Here is a 27,107-nt window from a genome sequence, read left to right on the forward strand (position 1 = left end):
TCACTACTTCCAGTATAGTTGGTTTAGGTTGTGATTTCCATTTTCTAGTAATTGCTTTTTTGGTAGCCTCCATTATTAGACACAGCAATGCCTTACCATGTCTAGGCAATTCCATTTCTGTATCATAGCTCAGAAAAATCATCTCCCTCATCAGACCAATCTGCCCACACTGCATCTTCAACAGTGCATACTGCAGGGAATCATTAAAGTCCGTCAACTCAATGCACTCCCAGAAAATATGTTCCCAATTACCTCTTTTTTCCCCTTTATACCTCCAACACTTACTGTCTACCAGAGGGAATCATTCTCTAGATTCTACTTGGGGTTTAAAAATATCTATGTAGACATTTCCAGGCAAAAATCCTAAATCTTCTAGATTTTGTTACATATTTGGGAGACATACATATATCTTCCCATCGTTTCTTTGTGAATTGATTATCTACTCTGTTTTCCCAATCCTTTCTAACATCCTCTGATTCTTATAGTTATCATGTAATATCTTATATGCTCTACTAATTATTACTTTTTTAATGGCAGCTTCTGTTCTGGATTCTATTAACTCTACCAGTGCTGGTCTTTTGTTTAGGATCCCCCTATTTCTTTCTCTTTGCCTGTACTCTGATATCAATCCCTAACAGGGAAGGCAATCTTTAATCTGCAGTCCAAATAAATTCTTGGCATCTTCCCATTTTATCATCTTTCCCTCTCCAATTATTTGCTCCCAGTACCTTGGTTCCTTTGCCAGTTTTCTGCAATAAATTCCACCCGCCTGTTGCCTATTGTCTGTATCCCTAATTGCAGTCATCCCTACCTGCAGAATCGCCTTTGTCCATTCCCATGTTGGTTTAGTTCTTAGAATACTTTCTGCTACTTCATGGATATGCTATTCTGCATGATTAATGTTATTCTCCTTAAAGGCCTGCATCCAAAATCCCAGTCTCTCCTTGTTTCTTGAGCTTCCCCCATGTTTCATAATCATCCCTTTCCACTCTGAATCTGTATCTGGCTTTTCAGTCCAAACTGGAATTGCAGAGTCCTCAATGGCAGCATAGCTGATCTTTGCTTATAATAGTATCCTCTAGGAAGCAAAGACTTAACTTCTGTATTTCTGTAATTCTGTTACTTTCAAATTAACAGTCAGTTCCTCTGTGTATAAGTCTCAGTTTTAGTTTGCATTTTGGAAGTCCTTACTTTTTTCTCAGTTACATATTTCTGGGAGGGTGTGAGTATCATCAACCTACTACCCAAATAAGGCATCATTATGTGTCCTAGTCCTACTACTGCTACTAGTGCTATTAGTACTAATACTACAAAAAAATACTATTACTCTGCAGTAATGCAATCAGTCATGAATCGAGGCTTAGTTCCATATCACAGATGCACTACATTTTCACAATAGTAAATACAGTTAAATACCATTTTATACAATTTTTTACATTTTACATTGTGGCTAAAAAGGCAAATTCATTGCTACCTTTTCACTTTTGTTTTGATTCAGTACAGCTTTAGTACAACCTCTTATCTGTTTTTATTTTACAGGACATAACATTTTCCCAGATTATTACAATTCTTCTCACAGTAGTATTGAGCAATATTACTTCAGAAGCTAATGTGATACCATTTATTGAATCAAAATAGATTTTGCAGTAGAACTAGCTCAGTGTTCGTGATAGACTATTTTTTTAAAGGTTTATAATATTGGTGGTAGTTTTATGTGATGGTTAATAATTTTAAATGGGATTGGGTAGTGGTTGTTTAAGAATGGAAGGAGAATGTCTGTGTTGGAGATGGAATCTGGCAAGTTTATAATAATGAGGCTGTCTGTGGAGTCTTTAGACGATCTGAGGTTAAGTCTTGTTTGTGCTTTTTATGAGTTGAAGAAGACCTAGGTCTGATAGCAAACAACCCATGTCTGATGAAAGAAAGCCAAGATAATTAAGGTTAACGTCACCTAGAATTACTATGCCATTATGTTTGGGACAGTTATTTAGGATAACTGTTTATTCATGAGAATTTTGAATTTGTTTAGGAAAGAAAGGGGGTGTCAGGAGTTAACCATCTGTAGTGGTGTAGGTTTGTGAATAAGAAGTTTTAGGAGAATTCAGATAGGACTAGAGTCCAAGGAGGAAGAGTTACCTTGGGCAGTGACTTTTGAATGCAGGTTATTTTTGTACATAATTAGAGAGCCTCATTTAGATCATTAACCTGGCCTGGCATCATTGACATAGGAGGTTAAAAAGTATTGGAAGTTGAGGGAGTTTTGATTGATCCAGAAATTATGTGATTGCTGTGATATTTGGGTTTTGCTGGGAGATAAAATCATTTATGTGGTCTAGCTTGTTTCTGATGTTATGGGCATCGTGGAGGGCAGCAGGCCAGTATAAGGAGATACTGATTATGTTGTTGAGGAACAGATGATGTTAGGCCTGGGTTGGTTTCAATGTTACTCTTTAGGAGGAGTATAATGGTGATGGATCTAGTCTGATTTCTGTGTCCTTGTTATTATACAAAAGAGTGGTCTTGACAGTGGCAGGCTGAGGAGTGCACTTGGCCTGAATACTAGGGGGGTGTGTTGGTGGTTTGTTGGTGTGGATGTTATGAAAGTAAGGTTAACACTTGGTGATGTAATGATGGATTGGGTCAGTGTTTCTTTTGAATATTGTCAGCTATAGGGGGTGGGGAAGTGAAAATGAAGGATGAAGGAGGTAGAACAGAGTATGTTGCAACAGGGTGAACATCTGATTATTCTGGGGGGGTTAAATTTTTAAGAAGTCGTATATGGGTGTCATTACGACTTCCAGTAATATTGTAATTTATACACTCTATCAAATATTAAATGATAGCAGCAGGTGGGATAATATTCCAATTTATCACAGTTAAAATAACAAGTAAGATTTATTACAAATATGTTTACATAAGTATTATATGTTCCTAGGTACAAAGGGAAGATTTCTTTTTTGTCCTGGCAAAGTTTGACTTGCACTTAAAAGAAGAGCATTTTAAACTTTTTCTGGCAAGATGTGGACTTCAGAACAGCCCATCAGGGGTCAGCTACGTCGACTTTCTCAGGAACTTTCAGGATCGCAGTGATAAGGGAATTCCTCATAAAATTCTTTCTAATTCCAAACACAGGTGAGTCCTTTTGAACTCTAGTAACTTTAAGAAGGCAGACAGGTTTACATTTGCTAGAAAAGATGTATGTTGTAATTACACTACATGGTACAGTAGATGTAAAATGATGGCATGCATATGCTGTTCTTCATCTATGCTGCAATAAAACTAATTAGCAAAAGGCATGTAACTCAAAATGACACATAAATTGAGTGATAAACTGCAACACAGTGTTTGTTCACATATCAGCTTGCCTTCTACTTCTATAGGTGAAGTACATTGAAGTACAGATGTGATTATGACTGCAGTTCTTCAAAGATCTGGTCAGAGTACTGAATATTTGCTAAGGGGTGAGGGAGAAAAGCACATAACAGGAGACTGCATCAATATATCTGTCTCTTCCAGCTTGAGGAATCAGTTCAGGCTTCTAACCAAAGTGAATCTCTGTAAAGAAGTAAAATTGGAAGGATACTTACTTGCAACAAAAACATTGTATGAGGAAAAAAAAAGCCTCTTCACCCTTTCTTTTGCCCAGACGGTTGTTGGCTACTAGTATATACTGTAGTGAAATGCAAATTAATCTGGGGGAATCTATTATGGAATGCTAGTAAAAAATAAAACATTTATGAACTAGGACACATTGTTAATTTTTAATGCACGGCTCTACAAGAGTATGAATTATATATATATATATATATATATATATATATATATATATATATATATATATATATATATATATATATGGGTCTACGTCTTTTGACCTAACTCCCATTTGCCCGACGCCCATTTGCCCGAGACCAAATGACTGAAATTTCATTTGCCCGACACTTCATTTGCCCGACAAGTATTATTAGCAAGAAAATGGAATATGCCCCCTTCCCAACTGTAGTGCGACCCTGGAGTTAGAATATATAGTTAGGGGGGGTGTGGGGAACAGCCCCCACAACGGGGGGCAAAGCCCCCCACTTACTTTTCTTTTACTAAGCAATATTACATCAAAAGTTAACAATATCATATGAAATATGTGCCCCCCACACACCCCCAACTATATATTCTAACTCCAGGGTCGCACTACAGTGGGGAAGGGGGTATATTCCATTTTCTTGCTAATAATACTTGTCGGTCAAATGAAGTGTCGGGCAAATGAAGTGTCGGGCAAATGAAAGTTAGGTCAAAAGAAGTAGACCCATATATATACATATATATATATATATATATACATATATATACACATATCTGGCAGTTTCATTCTCAAAATATTTAGTCTACAGGTTTTGAAATTCCAACATTCATTGATTTGTAAAAGTGCTTTTAATCACAAAATATTGTGATCCTTTGAGATGATTGTATACTTTTAAAAGTAGACCTTCTGAACTATACTCCTCTGCAAGTTACAGATCTCTGTTAAAATTATATTCATCTTTTATCTTCTGCCTGTCTTCCTTGTGCAGTATACCCCACTGTTACTCTGCCTGATCATGCAGTGCTTATGTCATACCCCTCCACCTCTTTCTCACCTGGTAGTTGCCAGAACAATGTCTCCCATTACTTACACTGTATCCAGGTTCCTGTGTGGTAAGACATACAATTAACAAGAATTAATATGCTAGGAATCTGTTAATTATGTCCAACTTTGAGCCTTACCTCTTGCTCCACCCTTACTACATATATGCTTCATGCCTTTTTAACAGTGTCCATAATCATCTTACATCGCTGACTTTAGCTACTAATTTATTTTGTAGTGCATTACTAAGCACAATAGAACATTCTTCGCTCTTCTAATTGCATGATTAGCTTTGCCTTCATTCATTCTCCAATGCCCTCGTTATCCATTCTTCTGAATCACTAGTACAACTCCCTAACTGCAGTGCTTTTAGGGGAATGAGAGGATTGCAAACTTTTGCTTACAAACAAAGGTTACTTTAATGTGTGCATTTGCTCAAAGTGGCACTCCCCCCTTAGGACTATGTTTCTCAAATGTTAGTTTATCTGATGTTTGCTTTGAATTTAATTTATTTGTAATATAGTATAAACATAATCATTGTAAGTATTGTGTAAGTGTGACCATGATAACCAGTCTCTGGGTGCTCTGTCTGTCTTCTGAAAAGGCCATTATTGTCTGATACACACTTTGCAGGTCAAAACACTGAAATTAGTGAATAGATACTTCTGAACCTATCATGCCAGCCGTTGAGTATTTACTAGTTAAGTGTTCAGCTTGCCTACTTTAACTAGTCATTTTAAAACTTAGCGAGTGGACTTTGCCATAGGAAATGACTGCTTCATACCTCTCAACTGTACAGATTTTTGCAGAATGTCCAGATTTTTGCCTCATATTTTTTTAGTCTGTTTTTCATGAAATTGTGTTTTTCTGGCAAATTAGTGGCATAGATTGAAGTTAGAAAATAATGACAGACATTTGAGTTTCAGACTTCATACCCTTCAGAAAATCCATCCTAATGCAAAACCTGTTATTCTATGAACTTTCTAAGTCTGAAAGAGCAATATTTAAAAATTGTCCCTATTTTTGGGCCTTTGTCCCACATTTATTTATAGCTTTGTCCAGTTTTCTTGCTCTAAGAGGTTAAGAGGTATTTATGATATGTATGTGTGTATAATGGCAGCAATTCACTCTTTGTGATATTTTCTATTTTATAGTTGTACAACTGCACAGCCAGTATACTTAAATATAAAAAAATATTGTAGAAGAATGCATTTCACATTGTGATCTAAAATAAAGCTTTATAAACCATTTCTTCCTGAAGACATCTGCAGAAATCTTTTATACTTCTTGAGTGAAGAAGAGCCTGATTTATTCCTTAAAATGCTTCTTATAAATCTTTTAAGCTTTTCTTTTAAGGATTATCTACATAAATACATGTTAAATGACAAGCTACCAAAGGTGTACAGAAAAAGTTATTTTCCAAGTGTTTTGGAAAATTACACCATTAAATATAATGCCATAATGTCTACCATTTTTCTTTTTCTGATATGAGTTTCAAACTTCATATCCTTCAGAAAATGGATGCTAATGCAAACACTATTATTCCAGTCACTTTTTAAGCTTACAAACTCAATATGTGAAATCTGTCCCTGATTTGGGGCCTTTGTCCTCCCCATTATTTTTGGCTTTGTCCAGATTTCTTGAGCTAAGAGGTTGAGAGGTATGGTCAGTACATATTGTGAGAAGATACTTTCAGTAGTGGTGTACGAGTGACAGGCAGGACTGAAAAACAGTACAAATACAGTGTGCTTGTATGCACATATTTTGATAACTAACTTTTGTGAGTACTGTTGTACAATGCATTGTGGTCTGGGAGACATGTCAGCTGACAGTAGTTTTTTCCTGTCTCCCTTTGGGACTTCTTGGAGAAGGCAGACAAATGAAAAATCTTCATGCAAGCCATATTCTACAGTTTTATATAAATCTCATGGGATAGCATAATGTTAACAAATGTATTTTCTCCATCACTGGTAAGAAAACGCAGTTCAGACATTCAAAAAGATAATATTGTTTGGTTATATAATGTATGACATTAAATCCTTTAAGAGTATTGTGCAGTGTTCTAAGGTAAAATAGTATCTACCATAGTATCCCTTGCTTAACCAGAAAAGTTCTACAGCAATGTAGTGCATTGCTAAGTTATATGTAACTATGTAAAATGGAACTACAAAGACTACTACCACTATAAAAGGCTCACTTACTGTGTCCAAAGTAAAAATTCCAGCAACAAATGAATAGGAAGACACAGAGACAGCTGATATATCCAGTTCAAAACTTTTACTGCAGTGCAACAAAACACAAGCGCTTTCACCAAACAGGCATCATCAGGTGCATTACAAAAGCACTGACAAACACACCCCTATTTATACATCAAATGTCACATGATACAAATTCAAATTTAAAACCACAAATTTAAAGACGCAGCACATATAAAAGACATATAAATGTAATTTAAAAACATACATAAATAATGCATACTAAAACTATACTTCAATACTAATAACTACCTTCTTAGGGGTCTCTTCTTTAATTTGGGTACTAATGGAACTGATTCATTAAGCCCATGTCCTACATTAGCCCTAAACCTCACTATCCATGAGGATTCCAAATCCTTGGTCTTAGCACGTATATCACCCTGCCTCACATTCTCATAAACCCTAGCAATTACTAAAAATTTAAAACCATGACTGGAGTCGGTACTCAAAACATGCTTCGCCAATGCACTAACCACATTACCTTTATTCATATGGTAGATATGTTCTCTTATGCATTCTCTGAAGGGACGGTCAGTCTTACCTATGTAAAACTTTTTGCATACAACGCAGTGAGCTAAATAAACAATATGTGAGGTATCACATGTAGCTGCTATTGTGAAATTATAACATCTACTTTGGTCGGGATGTTCATATTTGCAACTGCTGTCAATATATACACACCAGTTGCAATGACCACATGGTTTAGTTCCAACTAAATGAGAATTCCTACTTGCATCCTTTGGATAATACAACCTACTTCTCAGTGACCTACTGTTCTTATATAAAAAATACGGCATTTCAGGTATGTGCCTAGAGATATCATTTTCAGTTCTAAGGACACCCCAGTGTTTTTTAATGATATCCTTCTAACAATCTACATCACTAGTATAAGTAACTTTAAACCTCAAACCAATGTTATACTTACTTTCACGCCTCCTAACAAACTTACTATTACCTGTAGAAAAATATGGTCTAGCTTCATTCATCCTTTTATCAAAAACCTTAACTGCGTTGTTTTGGATAAGATATTCCTCATAACCTCTCTCTTTCAAACTCATCTTCACGTTATCAACTTCAACAATAAAATCACTATCCCTAGCATTTAATCTTGAAGCTCTATAAAACTGGTTAGAAGCCACACTTCTAAAAACATAAGGAGGATGAAGACTGTCCCTATGTAATAAATGATTCACATGACAGTCTTTCATGTGCAACTTAGTGTAAATAACACCAGTTTCATCCTTAACAGAAACATCTAAGAAATCCACCACTAATTCTGAGGAGTGAGATGTAAACTTCAAATAACAGGCACTACTATTCACATATTCCATAAAGGAAGCAAATATATCAAGGTCTCCCTTCCACAAAATAAATAGGTCGTCCACAAATCTACGAAAAAACAAAACATGTTCATTGAATGGCCCATTAAATATATGGTCATACTCCCAAGCGACCATAACAACATTGGCATAGCTATTGGCACAAGAAGTGCCCATAGCCAAGCCATTGCATTGCTTATATATTTGTTCACCAAAAGCAAATATATTGTGCCAAGCACAGTTTCCAACAGTTTCAACAACAATTTCCCAATAGCAGCTACATGTGATACCTCTCATATTGTTTATTTAGCTCACTGCATTGTATGCAAAAAGTTTTACATAGGTAAGACTGACCATCCCTTCAGAGAACGCATAAGAGAACATATCTACCATATGAATAAAGGTAATGTGGTTAATGCATTGGCAAAGCATGTTTTGAGTACCGACTCCAGTCATGGTTTTAAATTTTTAGTAATTGCTAGGTTTATGAGACTTTGAGGCAGGGTGATATACATGCTAAGACCGAGGATTTGGAATCCTCATGGATAGTGAGGTTTAGGGCTGATGAAGGACATGGGCTTAATGAATCAGTTCCATTAGTACCTAAATTAAAGAAGAGACCCCTAAGAAGGTAGTTATTAGTATTGAAGTATAGCTTTACTATGCATTATTTATGTATGTTTTTAAATTAAATGTATGTCTTTTATATGTGTTGTGTCTTTAAATTTGTGGTTTTAAATTTGAATTTGTATCATGTGACATTTGATGTATAAATAGGGGGGGGGTGTTTGTTAGTGCTTTTGTAATACACCTGATGATGCCTGTTTGGTGAAAGTGCTTATGTTTTGTTGCACTGCAGTAAAGGTTTTGAACTGGATATATCCGCTGTCTGTGTCTTCCTATTCATTTGTGTATGTAAAATGTAAGTTGAAGAAAAGACTGATTTTTGATGAAAGTGTGCAAGCAGCAGATGTACATGAAACTGATTATGTTTACTTGGATACTTTCACTTTCAGGTTTCACAGAGATGGAAATATAAGTCCTGCCACCACTGTAACAGCAATTGAAGCTAAACTGGCCAATATGTTTCATTCAGACTTCCTTTCACTGCTGGGAACCTTCCAGTAAGTATTGACACTTTTCAGATACATATAGTACATGATACTATTTGGCAGGTACTTTGTTCTTGCTCATTGGGTACAAGATGGATACTTCAAAGTCCTACAGAAGTAGTGGTGGAGGGTGGGTATAAAGTAATCTACAGCCATTTGTCTACTAAATGTTAGAGAAAATACATGGGTTAAACTTCTCCAGGCCTTAAATATCATCATACATCAGTGGTGTGATGTCTCTAGTTTGTACCAGTGAGGCCACCAAAATAAAAAATAACAGAAGTGAAGATTTATTATTTTCGACATCATCAGCATCTGTACAACTCAGATTGTACATACAGGTTCATAGGTAAGTACTAGGTTAGCTGCCCTTGGGAGTCATTTTAAGCCTAGCCAATTTCCCTCAGAGATGAGAATAAGGCCCTGTGCATAATGTTTCTGAGGTAAACACCTTAACCATTATGCCAACCCCCCCAACTCCCAAAGAATTTCACAAGAGAAAGCTGAAATACTTGCAATTTGCAAAGGGAGAATCTGGATGGGATTCAAAAATATCTCTGCCTGTGCTATTTGGATAATCTGAGTTCGTCAAATAGCATGATAGAATCTCCAGTTCAGAGAGGTGGTAAAGATGGGCAGAGAAACACCTCATTAGTGACTCATTGCCATATCTCTCAGCTAAGCACTGAACTGTCAGAGCTGACAGCACCAGTGTTCTCCTTACTAGCCCACGCATAACATAGGCACCCCCTATTAGCACACATTCTTGCACATGCACACACAGAGACAGATGCACACACACACACACACACACACACACACACACACACACACACACACACACACACACACACACACACACACACACACACTGCCAGGTATGCACAAGCATACATACTCACTCACGCAAACATACACACACACACACACACACACACACACACACACACACACACACACACACACACACACACACACACACACACACACCTCTATTATACTTAGCCTGAAGTCAAAATAGTAGTCATGATTACTCCAATAGAAGTGAATATTTATTAACAGTGTCCATGAAGGATATCAAGGCAGTCGTGATACAATAAGCTGGTTCATATCCATGCTGTGTTGATATTAGAAGTTGACTTTTGATAGAAAAGTTTAGAAATTGAGTATGGACACATTTTTCTATGAGCTTTGAGATTGGGTACAGGATAGCGATAGAATGGTAGTTAGAAATATCTGTAGAGTTACCCCATTTATGTAGAGGTAGAATAAATGATCTTTTCCAGAGAACTGATACAGAGGATTCATTGATGGACCTGTTAATTAGTATACTAATAGGATGTACAACAGCTTCTGCTGCTAACTTTAAATATACTGTAGGAGGATTGTCAGCAGAGGTGAAGCCATGAATTATGAAGTTATGAGTTATGAAGTAGTTTTTTTATGGTATTAGTTGACACAGGAGTAAGAGTGAAGTCAGAAGGAATAAGATGAGTAGCATGAGCTAATTTATAGGGGGGTGAAGTAGAAGGTGGATGGGAGGGAGAGGACGGGCCTAAAGTTTTGTTGACTCCTAGGTTATGCAAGGGTGGGGAGGGGTGGAGGGGGCTGAGAAGTGCTAGCATTGAGTTTAGATATGTTTTCAATGAAGTGGGAGTTGAAAAGAGTAGCAATTTGTGTGGGTGGCTTCTCAGGATATGGAGAAGGATTAATTTTAGTATCGGGGTTGAGTATTGTAGAAATGGATGACCACACTTTTTTAGGATTCATCTTGTTATTTGAATGCTGTCAAGAAGTGGCATTCATGTTTTCATCATACCGAAAAAAATAACTCAGCAAAATGATCATCTGAATCCAGAGCTGCTGCCATTTCCATGGGGAGAGAACATGGCTAGTTATCATTAGGTGGTCCCCTGCACTACTACGTTAACATGTGTTTTACAAAGTGAGACTGCTGTTTACACTACGGACACCACCAGGGAAAATGCCAGTGGTCTATGAATCAGAAAGGCTTACCATTGTGGAATCCTTTAGCGTTATGACTTCTGCATTAGAGTTACCCTTTCTAAATCCCATGGTCTGACCAGCTAGCAATGATTTTTTCTACATACACACCTGCAAATAGACTAGGCATGTGAAAGAATGAAGATTGGTTTAAAGGTTTATGGTAGTGTCAGTGGCACAACAGGCATCACACTTACCTTTAGTGTTGGAAGACCACAAGGCAGTAAGTTCTATTCCCATCCCAGATGATTGTATCGCTCACACTGCACTGAAGCATTAGGGAAGTGCTGCACTCCTGTGTGTGCCATCCTTCAGATGAGACATTAAACTGAGGTCCCATCTGCTTGAATTTGTGGTAGCTCAGGCGGATGTAAAAGGTTCCACAACATCTATTGAAAAGAGAAAGCAAAGTTCCCTGATACTCATATTTCTCCTAGTAGTATAAATACCACCTCAGGTGTTCCCTGAGAAGATGCTACTAGCCTTGTGTGACTAACATGGTCAACAAAAGGATAAATAAGTAAATAAAAGGAACCTCAGTGTATTGTTATATTATGCATTATTACTCCAGTGTATTGTTATATTATGCATTATTACTACAGTGTATTGTTATATTATGCATTATTACTACAGTGTATTGTTATATTATACATTATTACTACAGTGTATTGTTATATTATACATTATTACTACAGTGTATTGCTATATTATACATTATTACCAAAGTGTATTGTTATATTATGCATTATTACTACAGTGTATTGTTATATTATACATTATTACTAAGTGTATTGTTATATTATACATTATTACTACAGTGTGTCCCTTTAAGATGAGAACATTGTTGTACACAACCGTACTTAACAAAACTGACACCTTTTTTCTGTTGTGTTTCAATACAATTGGAAGAAAAAGGAGAGTACCTCACAATATACATGTGACCTTTGAACTTGGGAGAAAAGTGGCACTACCTTTCCTACCACTATAAAAGTAAGCACTCTGGACTTCTTAAATATCAATAAACACATTATGTAAGTGTCAAAAGGATGTGGCAAAGATATCCAATGTCTACCAAATGCTTCTAAGGTAACAAAATCAGGCAAGCTCACTGAAACATCTTAATCCGCATAGGAACACAACCCACAGGGAAGATGGTATCATGCCAAATAAATATTTCAAATATCCATCAAAGGTTTCCAGGTAAATCACATTCACTTGGGCCTGTCTTCACAAAGGAAAAATTGAGCATCTTGTAAAACAGAACATTCTTTGGTGCCAGAAGCAGCTGAGAAAACTGCTGCTGTCTATAAATTAAATGAGTAATAAAGAGCACCAAATATCTGCCAGCTGCCATTTTTTTTTTATTTATCTGTCTTTGTTTACTGGAAAAGTCCGACTGGGTAATACCCATTTTTAGCGGAGGCCCGTGAAGAAAAGCTCCGTTTGTTAACATTGCATTATACTAAGCTCAAGTCAAACACTGTAGTTACATTTCTATTTACATTCAATATACAAACAGTAGTTACATTTGTATATACATTTTTATTTATTTTATTTTACATTTGTTAACCGGGTTAGTCTGGCTGAGCTTTTGGCTCATTTTCAGCAGAGACCCGGGGAGAAAAGCTCCTAAAGACTAAAAAACAATTTATTAAATTTTAGTAACATAGTAGTAAGAATCAGCAATAGGATCTTACAAGCAGAGACCTGGAGAGAAAAAAAGCTCCTCAGCCAATTCAATTATATAGAGTATTAACAACTGGCAGACAAGTATGTGAGTTGTTACAAACAAGGTTTTAAACAATTAGCACAAGAAAATGTGACTAGTTACAATATTATTTAAGCTGCTTAGAACAAGATGAGCTAGTAGTTAGGCAGATGCTTATTTAAAGTGGGTAAGATTTAGTTGTATAGGAGTTTGAAAACAAGAAAGGAAAGTAAGAATGGCTAGTAGGAGATATAGGGGAGGTAGAGTATAGGAGACAGACTAGACAGGTAGGTTGTTTTGAGACTGTAAGAATTAAGAGTGGTTGGCAATAGAGGAAGGGAAGAGGTAGAAGAGGCAGGGGAATAGTGTTAGAGATACATTGAGTGAGGTGGTGAAATAGGTGAAAGGATGGTGGTTTCAGGGTGGTTGGCTACAGTGGCAAGACCACTTTGTTTTTAGGTATCTCCTTGTGGCTAATTAGCAACTTTTGCTATGCTGGAGGGATTTTATTTCCAAGGAGAGTTGGTTCCAGTATATAGCTTGGTTATAGTTCTAGAGAAGGCAGCCTATTTTGGTTTTGGGTTTGTAGATGTCTAATAATTCTTGATTTGAGCTGCGTAGCTTCCTTGCAGGGGAATATTTGGATATGATAGTGGAGAGGCTGGGGCAGAAGGAGGGTAGGTAGAGGACAGAGTGGATGATTTGTAGTTGGTATAGTTGGAGCAGCTGAGGGGAATCAAGCCAGTCTAGTTGCTGTAGTGGTAAGCAGTGTTGTGACTTGTAAGTTTGGTTAGCTGCAAATCTGGCGATCTTATTATAGGTAGTTTCAAGCTTGTAAGTAAGTGTAGAATTTAGGTTGTGAATATGTGGCATCTGTTCAGGTGTGTTGGGAGTAATAAAGCCTGGGAAAGAGTTATTCGGGCAGTGTTAGTTAAGTATTTCTTGCCACGGAAAAGGTGTTCACGTTTCTGAGTTCTTTTTACCGAGTTAGTAATATGAAGATCAAACTTAAGCTGATCATCTATTGTGACACCTAGCAATTTAGTACTAGATTCAGCTGAGATGATAGTGTTGTTGCAGGATAAGATGGTAAATGTATTTTTGAGTGTGGTGATGTTTTTAGGGAGGAAGCGTAGGAGCTTAGTTTTTTTGGATTAAGTATTAGTTTGTTATCACTAAGCCAAGTCTCAATGGTGTGGAAGGATGCCTGGGTAGTTGAGTGGAGGTCAGTTGGGTTGTCAGCAATGGTTATAACAGATGAGTCATCAGCATATTGCACAAGAGATGACTGGGGACAAGAGGAGTAGAGCAAGTTGGTGAAAATATTAAAGAGTAGTCCAAGTATGGACCCTTGGGGAACTCCCATTTGTACAGTGAGAGGGGAGGATAGTGCAGAGAGCCATTTAACTGATTGCTGGCGGGTAGAGAGACAGCTGGAGAACCAGGAGATAGTAAGGGGAGAGAAATGTAAGTGAGTTTATCTAGAAGGAGTGGGTGAGAGACAGTGTCAAAGGCTTTAAAAAGGTCAAGGAATAGGCATGAGACAAGTTTATTGTTATCCCAAGCTAGGGAGACTATGTTGATGAATGATATGAATGCAGTAGTTGTACTATGCTTGGGACAGAAACCATGCTGTGTGGGTGTGAGAAGGTTTCCTTGGTGAAGATATGCATTACCTGCTTGTGAATGCATTTCTCTAGGATTTTTGAGAGTGGAAAGAGTATGGCAATCAGTCTGAAGTTGGATATGTCTGAGGAGTTGCCCCCTTTGTGAGTGGGTAGAGTAAAGAAATTCTTCCATACAGTGGAGATGTAGGATTCAGAAATGGATCAGTAGATTAAGATGGATACAGGATAGGCAAGAGGTTCAGAGGCAATCTGCAGGAAGTAAGAGAGTAGCTTGTCAACAGATGGGGAACAAGGTTTAAGTTTAGAGAGTAATGACTTTACATAGTTAGTTGATACTGCTTTTAGAGAGAAGGAGTTAGGAAGGTTTGGAAGAGGTATAGAGTTTGTGGGGGTGCTAGTGTTTCTGGGGGGGATTTATTATGGAGGTTATTGAGTTTATAAAATGATTGTTAAATTTGTTGGCTATGTCTTCAGGTGTTGTATTGGGACATGGGTTAGGAGAGGAGGGGTTTCCTGGATGAAGACTCTGTTTAATTGAACTCCAGAATTTCTTTGGGTCTGATTGACATATAAGTTTATTTTGTCATAATGGATGATTTTTTTTTAAATTTTATTTCTGAGTTCTTTATATTTCTGAAGAAGAGAAGGGGTCCTAGTTTTAGTCCACATTTTCCAAATCCTATCCCAGTCTTTCTTGAGGGTTCTGGTAGATTTTGTGAGCCAGGGAGCAGTATTAGATTTGATTCTAATCGTGCAAAGAGGAGCAAGGGAGTTAATGTTTAGGAATGTAGTGTTGAAGGAGTGGACAGCTTCATCTAAAGGAAGAGTGGTGAGGTAAGACCAGTTAATTTTGGAGAGTTGGTGAATAAAGGAGTTAGGACAGAAATGCAAAAGTGAGCGGGTGGTAATTTGTTAGGTTTGGTAAGGTGGGGAGCATGTCTGGTAACTGTTATAGGGCAGTAGCCACTGAGGGCATTTGGAAGGGTTTGGGAGTTATGATAGTTTTGAGGGTGGGAGACAAATATCCAGTCAAGAAGAGAGCTAGGTAGGTGAGATGTATTAATGTAGGTTGGGGTTGTGATTAGCTGCTCAAACCCATGTATGTTTATACAGGAGGTAGTGTTGGAGGCTTGTATTGCAAGCCAATCAATATTTACATCTCCCAGTATAATTATTTCATTGTGGATGGTATGTGAGAGATGAGATAGGATGTTCTCAAGTATGTTAATATTATCACCTGAAGGAATATAGATTGCTGCGACAGTTATGGTGTTGAAACTGCTAAATTTGAAGTTGGTCAGTAGGAGTTCAGCTGGTGAGAAGGACGGTAAGTCTAGTGTGGGACTGATTTGGGACAGACAATTGGAGTAGAGTATGGAGACTCCTCCTCCTTTTCTTTTAGGTCGATCTAATCTAAGGATATTATAGCCAGGAGGGATGATTTCACTGTCCAGATGGTGTGGTTTTAACCATGTTTCAGTTAGGGTAACTATGTCAGGAATATAGTTAGGTATCCAAGCATGGAGTTCTCTAACTTTATTTACAAGGCTCCTGACATAGAGCAGAATTGTACTTGTTTTTGTGGGTTGGATGGGTTGGCAGGTTTAGATACAGGGGGGTTATTGTTCATGGTAGTGTCTGTAGGGCCTGGATTAGGATGAATGTCACCAGACAGAAGTAGAGGTTTGTAATGGGGTTTTAATTTGAGTAAGTAGACTTTGTTTTTTTGTTCTAAAGGGGAGGGGGAAGATTTTTATTTTAGGACAAATTAGTAGATAGGGTTGTGGTGTAGTACTTGAGTTAAGAGTAGTGTTTGAGGGATGGAAATAGGGAGTAGGTAATTGTGAGTGATAGGAGGTGAGGTGATAGAGTATAAGGAGCAGAGAAGGTAAGAGTATAGTTTGAGTTGTAAGAGACATGTCACTTTATGGGATGAAGAACAGAGGGTGAGAGGAAGGGGTGGGAGTAAGCTATAGTAGTCTTTGATAGTAGGTATGTGTGGGGAGGAGCAAAGAAGGGAGGTAGTATGAGAACAGGAAGTAGAGGGGTGGGGGATTTGGGAGGAAGTGATGAGGTGTGGTTGTATGGATAGGTATAAAGGTAATGATATAAGGGGTGGGTGGGAATGGGGGTTGGAGGTGAGCAAAGTGAGCGGGGCTACAACTTCAGGAGAGTATTTATACAGAAACAGTAGTTACATTTATACATACACATTTTTAAGATTTTACAGAGGTGGAAATTACTGAAGAGAAAGCGTACATGCAACTTAGTGGATTGTATAGGTAGCAGTTATGTATAAAATTGTATTTTCATTTCAGTAAGAGATTAAGAATGTTATATTTCAGGAGAGTATTTAGATAGTATTGTACAGTGAAAAAGTTTTAACCCTGTGATGAGCATGTACAGGACCAGGAATGGTTAAGATGATTAAGCAGTGGTTTAAAAATATTGAGTTTGTCTGAGAGTTTCAAACTCCACTGGTCATCAACATTCATGTACAGTAGGGGTCCATGATGCAAAGACAACACATAATACTCCGATAACAACAGCAGCAACACCCAACAATGCCAGCTCCCATTGGATCAGCTACTGCAGCCCTTCGCATAAGCAGTAAATGAATGTAACAGCTGAAATTCAAAGAATACAAAAAATTAGTCTAAAGTCCTTCCGACTACATAAAACAGTTTAATGTGAAAACCAATGAGTCAATCTCCACTATCTTCATATATGTGCCTTACGGAAGAAGCACTATAGTCAGACTGTGGACAGGAACCACAGCAAATTATGCAAGACTTAAATCCAAAATTGAAGGTACATGGGATGAAACTGACTATGAATAAACCAGTGGTCATGGTAGTAGAAGCTAAGAATTGAGAAGTGACAATGGTGGATCAGATTAATAGCTTGAAGTGTGTGGAATGGGAGGCTGAGGGGAAGGGAGATCTGAATTAGGAGGGCAATGCTAGAATGAAAGGTGGTGCAGCCAATTGGCACAAAGTGTCAGAGGTAATACGCAACTGAAGAATATCAAGGAAAAGGAAAAATAAAGTTGTACAAAACAGTGGTGTGGCCAGTGCTTCTGTATAGCACAGAAATCTGAGCAGTGAAGACAGAGCAGCTGAGGAAGCTTGAAGTAATGGAGATGAAGTGCCTGAGATGGCTGGAAAGATGCACACTGTGGGCCAAATTAAGAAATTAGTTCATCAGAGATGAATTCAAAGAAACCTCATCTGCAGAGACGGTGAGAGAGAACAAATCTTGGCTGTTTGGTGCCTCATCTGCAGATAAGGTGAGCAAGAACAAATTGTGGCTGTTCAGTCACATGTCCAGGAAAGTAGAAGACAATATGATAAAGCAGATCTGGGGGAGACGGGAAGAAGGCACGTGAAGACAAGGATGTCCTGCCATGAGAAAGACTGCATGACAGAAGACCTGCTACTTTCAAAGAAGGTAGAAGAGTGGCACTGAATCAAGAGAGGTTGTCAGTTAATGCAATACCCTAATCCCATAAAAATTGGAAAGAAGGGAGTGATGATGTTCGTTCCTATATTTGCTCAGGGTCTCACCTTTTGAAACTAATTAATCTTGAGTTGTTCTCTTCTTTGCCAGCAGTCTATTTGCAGCTCCAGCTACTTCCATAGATCTATATCTTCCAACATAAACATCCTGCAGGTTCCAAAAAACAAATTCCAGTCACAGACCACAATTTCCCCACTCCAGACCTACAGCTTTGAGAATCCCTCCCTGCCTAACTTAAAGAACAATTCTTCCTACAATGCCTATGCATGATCTCAAAGAATTTCTATTCAAAGCTACAACTTTAATATGTTTCTGTGCTGGCACAATCACTTGAGTCATTTTACCTACCACTGCTTCATTTCTCCCACCCTTGATCCTTTACATCCTCACTTTAAGCATGCACTACGTGTTCCAGCTTTCAGTTACTTATATATACTGTACATAACACTTTTTAATACTGTCCTTTCCATCCCCTTCTCCCCACTCCTACACTTCCATTTTCACTTCCCCTTCCTTTCCTCCGTTATCTCACTCGATTCTAAAATCACTGAGGAAAAGGCAACTGTGTCCTGTGATCATGTATTTCAACTTCAATTACTGTATTAGGATTTGTATTTCTACTGCATCATTGTATTTATATTACTAGTCTTTTTTGTATTTTCTTATGCTGTTTTTTCATTTTTATCATTTTCATATCAGGACTGAACCTGAAAATGTTCCATTGTGACCCATACTCTACCCTGATTAAGAAACTAAATAAAATAAGATAAAACACAAGTAATACAATAAACCAGGTAAAATCAAACACCTTTCTGTTGTATGTTGATGGCAAACAGCTGCAGACATCTGACATTTTTAGCTCTCAACATTTGCAAGGGAAAGTAGTAAAAAGCAACATTTAGTAACCATTCAAATATTGTTGAAATGTGAAATAAAAGTAGTAAAAAAATGTAGAAGATTTGTGAACTTAGTGTCAGGTAAATTAATCCAAAAACAGTAAACACTCCACATCCAAACAAGAAGTCAGCTAATATTCTCCGCTGATGTCATACTTTAAGTAAAACTGAATTTCTAGTCTAGCACGCACATATGTTAGTTTCCAACTAATGTAATGAGGGAGTTCTTGGCTGTCAATACCACCCTTGCTTGCTTTAGTCCATATCTTAAATCTGATGTGTAGACTAATATATACTACAATCTTGAGGTCAAAGCAGAGAGGTTCATACGGAAGTAGAAGCAGCAAAGTTGCCAAAAGGATAAATGGAGTCACACTTATTAAAAAATAAATACAAGGTCCTGCTTTGAAGAGTAGATCTAATGTTGTCTTTTCTGTCTGTTACTAAACATATGGGTCTTTAAGCCACGGTGGTGCAGTGGTAGCGTTGTCGCCTCACAGCAAGAGGCTCTCCCATTTGATTCTCGGCTGGAGGGCCTTCTGTGTGGAGTCTGCATGTCCACCCTGCAGTCAAGTGGTGTTCGAAAGACATGAGTAAATGTGCGTGCCTTCGTTGAAGGTTGGGCGTCGGCCTGGCACCACGGCACCGTAAAAATCTACTGACATTCATTAGCCCACCGGAGTACCGCTGTGGCGACCCCTAACCAGGAAAAGCCGAAAGAAGAACAACAACAAACAACTAAACATATGGGTCTTTGGATCTGAGTCAGATCTGACTTCAGCTACTTTAAAGCTTTTGGAACAGGTAGTGTTAACAAAGTACTTCAGATATGGTTTCCCACAACAAGAGTAGGATGGATCTGTTGGTGGTCTTAAGGAGGTAAGCATATTCTGTTTGTAGTTTTTTTTTTCTCCCTCTCTTTCTTTCTTTCTTTCTCTCTCTCTCTCTATATATATATATATATATATATATATATATATATAGATATATATACATATATATATATGTATGAATATGTATATATAGATATATATATATATATATATATATATATATATATATATATATATATATATATATATATATATATATATATATATATATATATATATATATATATATATTCCTTTCTTCTATCTTTCTGGTAGGATATTTACTCCCTTAAGCTCTTTCCTTGGTCTTTGCCTTGAACATTGAAATTCCTCTTCTCCCCCCAAAAAAATATTGTTATTGTTATATCTTTAGATAGTTAATAATCTTATTGTGGGTTGTTTTCTTCTTACCTGCTTTCCTTTGTAGGATGTTGGACAAACCAACTGTTTTTAAAAAGTGTGTGGCATGTAGTCACAAGCAACCAAACTTGGATGCACATGACAAATGTGTTTTTTGCTTAGGTCCCTAAAAACCTGGACACCTCCTGCTCCATCTGTGAAGCCTTCACCTAGTAGGCCATGGTTGAGAGAAGGAAAAAGTTGATTCTAAAAGGGCTTCTCCCAGCCCATGCAGGAGAGAGTGCTCCTTTTGCCTCCTCAAAACCTTCTTCTCCTTCTAAAAATTGGCTGAAAAACCTAAGAAGAAAACCAAGGAGAAAGAAAATGAAAAAGGAAAGCAGAGATCTAAATCCTCAGAGGTCCCCCAAGAAAGCTCATCTTCCTTGGAGCCAACTACAAGATTAGCAAAACCCTCAGAGCCAACTTTGTTCTCATATCTGATACTCACTGACTCCAATACTCTGCCAAGGTTCTCTCCAGAGCCTGCATCTCCTATGCTCTTATTCCTGATCTTGCAGGAAAAGCAATACCACCACTCTAGACCTCCCCTGCTGTTTCATCCTTCTGATCAGCCAGGTCTTCCAGGAGCTTAACCGAAGCAGACCTGGACAAGATGAGGACATTCTTTTGGAACTAGATCCAATTGGGGGTTCTCCTGGCTCCACCCTCTGGCAGGGCCAAGGGAACAGCTTCTCCACATTCAGTAGTTGCTCTTTCCAACCCAGCCTTATTGATCAGGGCTTATGGATCTGACTTCCACCCAAGTCAAGTTTGCATCAGAGCCTAGACTTAGTTCCTTGATGCTGATGCATCCTCTGATTCTTTTGTCTCTGACCACATTGGAGCCATCTGAGTCTTAGAGCCTAATGATCAGCATTGATCTGAGATCTTTTGAGCCATTTCTCCCTCTTCAGACTTCAGCATTAGATAGTTCCGCTCTGACATCACTGTCAAACTTTAACCATGCAGTGTCTCAGTTTGAGCCTCCCTCAGGGGTTTTGGCTCCCTGGGCCCATATCAAGCTCAGCTTTTGAGGCTTTTGAGAGAGTACACTCTCATTCCAGAGAGAAGACTATCCCTCAAGTTTGGATCCATCTCTCCCACAAAGGATCTCTGAGTCCAGACCCCACTCTTCTTGTTCCATTGGTGCAGCCAGTGGCCAAAAGTCTTGCACTGGTTCCTGTGTAGGAGACTACATTCTGAGTCTGGCTAGAGCATCTCACTGAGGAGATACACAAGAAACACACATGCAAATGGAGGCACCTAGATTGTCCTCAAGAATCTGTCACCCCTGATACTTCCTCCAAATCTCTCCTTGATGTTTCATTTGGAGAAATCCTTAAACTACTTAGAGAGAGGATGGTCTTCCAAGCTGCTTTCTCCAGAAGAGTCAGTCTTCCGCAAAGCTTTTGGTTCTGGACCATCTACATCTTGGGTAGTCCTGCCCATGGATGAGATGATCTACCGGATCTCTGCACAGGGTTGGAAGGAACTGGGCACAGTTGAAACTATGATCTTAAGACCATCCCCAATGGAGCAAGGGCCCAGCCATGAATTCCATGGTGGTGGCAGCAGCCACCAAGAAAGATCTAGGTTCATAGGTTGGTACTAGGCTATCAGCCCGAGGGCCTATATAAGCCTAGCCATAACAATTCCCTGGCTATTTCTTCCCACACTATTTACTTCCCTGGACCCCTGTCTAGCAGGGTGACTGACGTGATCCCTGGGGTGAATTTCCTTTCTCCCATCCAATCGTGAAGGTTCCTTTTGAAGAGGGCCAAAGAGGCACTCTGCTTGACATGTATGGGCAATCTATTCCAGAGTCTGGGGAGTCTCTGGGTCAGGAACCTATCCCTCCAGCATGTTTTGTTTATTGTGATGACAAGGTTTAGATCCCTGGAGCGTGTGGCTCTGATGGAGTGGGATTTCTTTAAGTGTAACATATCCAACAGCTCTGGGTTTGACATGGCCTTGTATGTTAAGCAGAGATCGCCACTGAGTAGACGATATGTGACAGAGTATAGCTGGAGTTTTTTAAGGCGATCAGCGTAGGGCATCTGCTTTAGGCCTGTGATTCTTTTAGTGAGGTATTTCTGTAGCCTTCCCAGTTGTTGCAGATGTCTTGAGAGGTACATACCAAATGGGGCATTGTACTCTATAATGGGTCTAATGAAGGATGAGTACAGTGGGACAATGACTTCCTTTTTTCTGGATGAAAAGCCCTTAGTCATGAGGTGTGCCACATAGCAGGATTTCCTGACTGTTGTGGCGATGTGGTTATCGAAGGTGAGACCACTGTCCACCTGTGTCCCTAAGTCTGTTATCACACTTTCGGTGTTTAGTGTACTGCCACCTATATGGTAATTCACAGATACATGTTTTTTCCCAAAGGGGATAACTATACATTTCTTGGCATTGAGCTTGAGCCCATGGCCCTGTCACCAAGCATCTGTTTCTGTAAGGCCCTTTTGTAGAGTATCCACATCATTTGGGGATTCAGCAATGGCTCCCAGTTTGCAGTCATCTGCGAACTTTGTTAGCCAGAGTCCCTTAGTGTTGGCCTGTACTTCAGAGAAGTAGATGCCAAACAAGAGCGGTCCCAGGACTGAACCCTGAGGTACTCCATTTTTCACTTGTCTGGAGCTGGATTTGGAGTTGGCTACTTTTACAGTGTAGGTTCTATAAGTAAGCAAGTTAGCAACCCATTGGGTGACGTAGGGATTAATGCCCAGCTTAGTAAGTTTATCTATGATTCCAGAGTGGGGGATGGTGTCAAAGGCCTTGGCAAGGTCTAGATAGGCTGTGTGGACCACCTTACCCTTGTCCATGGCTCTGGAGACTGATTTGAAGAAGTCAATCAGGTTCAGGAGACAAGATCGGCCCTTCACGAACCCAAACTGGGTGGGGTCCAGTGTTTGAAGGTTGCCAATGTCTTTGTTTATAAGTTCCATGATAATATGCTCCATGGCCTTGCAGATAAGACTTGTCAGACTGATGGGACGGTAGTTTCCAGGATCCAAGGTGGATCCTCACTTGTGGAGTGGGATAACTGTAGCTCTGCGCCACTCAGTGGGCACGAAACCTGATGTGAAGCTATGATTAAACATGACACTTAGGTGAGGTGCCAGTTCATATTGTAGTTCATGTAATACACATTCATCTGGTCCCATGGATGCTGTATTCTTAGCTTTGGAGAGTGCGTTTTTTACCTGTGTGGCTGTTATTACCGGAATTTGGCAATCTTCTGGTATTGAGATGGGCCATTTAGGGGGTGAGAGGGGGTGAAGTTGGCACTGAATCAATCTGCCAGGATATTGGCAATATCCTTGGGATCAGTATATTTAATGCCATTCTGTTTTAGCTCAGAGCAGATCTGAGCATTGCCATTTAGATTCTTGACATAGTTATAGAATGCCTTGTGGTTGTCTTTGGAATCTTTGGCAATTTTATTTTTGTAACTAGCTTTGGAGGATTTTATGAGGGATCTCAGTTTCTTACTGAGGCTGGTAAGGAAGTTTTTTGCATCCTGGGATTTTCCTCTTTTCTGCAACAGTTTCTTCCTTTTGTTGTAAAGTTTGTTTATGGCAGGGGACCACCAGATTGGCTTCCTTTTTTTGGATGAGAGCATATTGGTTCTATTTGGGATGGCACTATTCATGCATGAGTGGATGTGCTCGTACAGTGCCTTAGTGTAAGATTCAGCAGATGAACTTTCAGTTCCCATCTGCATGGGTGTCATGAAGTTTGTCACTTCTGACTTGAGTAGCATGAAGTTGGCTTTGGAGAAGTTTTTTATGGAGGTTTCCTTACTGGGGGTGGGGTGGGATGTGGATGTTAAGGGTGATTAGCTTATGGTCAGACCTGACTAACGAGGGGGTGACCATAGGTGTGGAGCATCGATTTCCCATGTTGGTAATGACCAGGTCTAGGATATTGGAGCCCCTGGTGGGACTATGGATTAGCTGATCCAGGGCATTGGAATTTATGAATTCCAAGAACCGTTGGGCAAAGGTGTTGGTACATGAGTAGTTTTCCCAGTTAATGGCAGGGTAGTTAAAATCACCCAGTATTAGGGTGTTTGGTTCTATCTTAATATTTTCCAATATGTTTAGAAAGGTGTAGTGAGAATCTTGGGGTATGGTGGGGGATCTGTAGCAAGCTACAATTTGGATTGCAGTCTTACCTAGTGTTAGTTGCACCTGGAGAATTTCAGACGCATTGTGTTGGGCAACTAGCCTGGTGGTGTGAATATCCTTGGTGAATATTGACACTCCTCCACCTTTAGTGTTTCGGTCCTGGTTTGGTGGCCGAAAAGTGTGGTAAGAGTTGTAGCCTGGTATTGCAGGGGTGCTCTCTGGAGCCTTGAACCAGGTCTCAGTTACTGCACAGATATCAATGTTCTCCATTTTTAGGAGTGCCTCGAGAGTGCATTTTGAGGTTAAGACTTCTAGCAGAAGAAAGTCCTTGTACCTATCTGCCAAACAAGGAGTCTCCTGCATTGGACATATTTGGGAAGTGAGTCTATGGCCCATCTCTTTCTTGGTGAGAACACTGAACTATTTGGCACATATTACACAATTTCAGAGATTTGACCAAAGAGATTGCTAAATCTCTCCTAGGGACTCTACTTGCAGATCAAAAGAAGTCCATTGATGTGCAACTCGCTACCCCCCAATCCTTGCCTAATATTTTTATGCGCCTTATATTCAACGCTATAGAGGGTGTATCTACAGCTGCTGGCATAGGCATATTCATTAGCAGACCTACTTGGATGAGGCTTTGTAACTTTGTGGAACATTTTAAGGCATCCTTTATGAATGTCCCAAATCAACACCCTTTAGTCCTAAACTGAAGGAAGGGAAAAGGAAGGCAAATCTCTTTCTGCTGTAGGGATCACATTTCCATTCCTCAAAGGACCTTCTCCACAAATCAAGTGGTCTGTAAGAAGATTTGGTTTCACAAATTGCAAGGGCTTTCACCTGACACATTTGGAGACAGAGCTCCCTGTAGCATAAAAGAGATCTCTTATAATGGGTTTTGCCCTTTGGGTAAAGAAAGTCTGCAGAATCAAGGCTTTAGGGGTTCCTTCTCTGAGAATACTTTTCAGAGCTCCTGAACAGTTGCTTGACTACTGCATTCCAGAAGCAGTCATAACAACTGTCTCTGCATCCAACAATCTGGACCTCCATCACTCAAGACAAATGGATGCAGAGGATAATAACCATAGGCTACTTTATCCCTTTCCACGCTCCTCCTTTAGCCCCAGAAAGACATTCTGACATTCTACCCACTCAAAGGGAAGCAATTGCTTCAGAAATAAGGAAGCTTCTAAACAATCAAGTCATCCAAGAGATTCCACCAGACTAAAGAGGATCTGGAATTTACTCAAGATTCTTTTTACAGATGGTCACAGTGCAGACTATTCTCCATCTACTTTGAAACAATGCTGGATGTACTTAATAGATCTACAGGATACATACTACCACATAAAAATGGGCATACACTCTGGGAAGTTTCATCACTGCAGGCTTGGAGCCAGTCATTTTCAGTTCATATCTCTGTCATTTGTTCTCACCAAAGTCCCCCAGGTGCTTACCAAGTTTATTGCAGTAGTAGCAGCTCATCTCTGACTGCAAGGATTCCAAGTATTCCTTTACTTATACAACTGTCTGATTACTGCCCCTACCTGTGATCAACTTATCCAGGCCAGCAACTCCTTGCTCCATCTGTTTACAGACCTAGGCATCACTGTGAATCTGGCAAAGCCCAAATTGTGTCCAATTCCATCTTTAGGATTCATAGGAGCCCAGCTAGACACAAGCCTTCAACTTATAAAACTTCTCCAGGCAAGGATGGTATCCATTAACCAGCAGGGTTTAACTGTCTTGTCCTTTCAGAAGCCACCAACAAAAATGATTCTCAAATCTCCTGGGATCCATGGCAGCTTCAATCAAGGTAGTTCCACTAGCCAGGTCCTACTTGTGAGTTCTACAGTGGTTGATAAAACAGCAACCTGTGTCCGTCCAAGTATCTTTAAAAGAAATTTGCAAAACACATATCTAATGGTGGGTGACGTGACCACATGGGATGTCATTTGAACTATTCCTCTCCCCAAACCATGGTAACCATGGATGCTTCCCACTTGGGGGGGGGGGGGGGTGGCATTACCTGGGACAGGCGGTCCAAGGTATATATGGTCACAGTCAGAGTCCAGTCTTCACATCAATGTATTGGACATGAGAGTAGTCATTCTAGTATTGTAGGCCTTTTGGGACAGTCTACCCTTAGAGGTGGCAGCTATGCAGGCAGACAACTTGGCAGTCATAGGGTACATCAACAAACAAGGAGGAACCAGATCTCATCCATTATGTTGAGAGTCCATGAGAGTGTGACAATGAACAATATCTTCTCAGTGCTATCTAATAGCAACTCATATGCCAGGGAAGTTCAATATGTTAGTGGACAAGCTGAGCATGTCTGTCCTTCTCCCTCTTGAGTGGTCTCTCAATCCTGTAATCATGAAGCAGATATTCAGGCTTTGAGGCTGACTTTGCTGTCATCTCTTTACATCTCTCCACAACACCAAGTGCAGTAAATTTTCCACTGTGATCCCCCAGGAGGAGGGGGTCATGGGCATATGTTCTGACCCACAATTTGCTCCCAGACTCCTTTATGTCTTCACTACCACTCCTTGACTCCAAACTTTTTAAAGAGTGCACTGGTGAACAAGATCACAGTCCAATTCAATCTTTAGGATTCATAGGAGCCCAGCTAGAC

General features: G+C 39.3%; 1 protein-coding gene across 1 annotated transcript in view; it reads left to right on the forward strand.

Moving 5' to 3' along the window:
- The window catches only part of LOC122796453 (EF-hand calcium-binding domain-containing protein 6-like), a 1,291,945-nt gene that overhangs the window by 608,304 nt on the left and 656,534 nt on the right, over positions 1-27,107 (forward strand). Inside the window, exons 9-10 of the mRNA XM_044064930.1 lie at positions 2,936-3,132; positions 9,209-9,316. Coding sequence (XP_043920865.1) covers positions 2,936-3,132; positions 9,209-9,316 — 305 coding nt within the window. The remainder of the gene's footprint in view (positions 1-2,935; positions 3,133-9,208; positions 9,317-27,107) is intronic.

This window comes from Protopterus annectens, chromosome 3.part0 (genome assembly GCF_019279795.1).
Source record: "Protopterus annectens isolate FY-2018-M chromosome 3.part0, PAN1.0, whole genome shotgun sequence".
Classification (NCBI taxonomy): Eukaryota; Metazoa; Chordata; order Ceratodontiformes; family Protopteridae; genus Protopterus; species Protopterus annectens.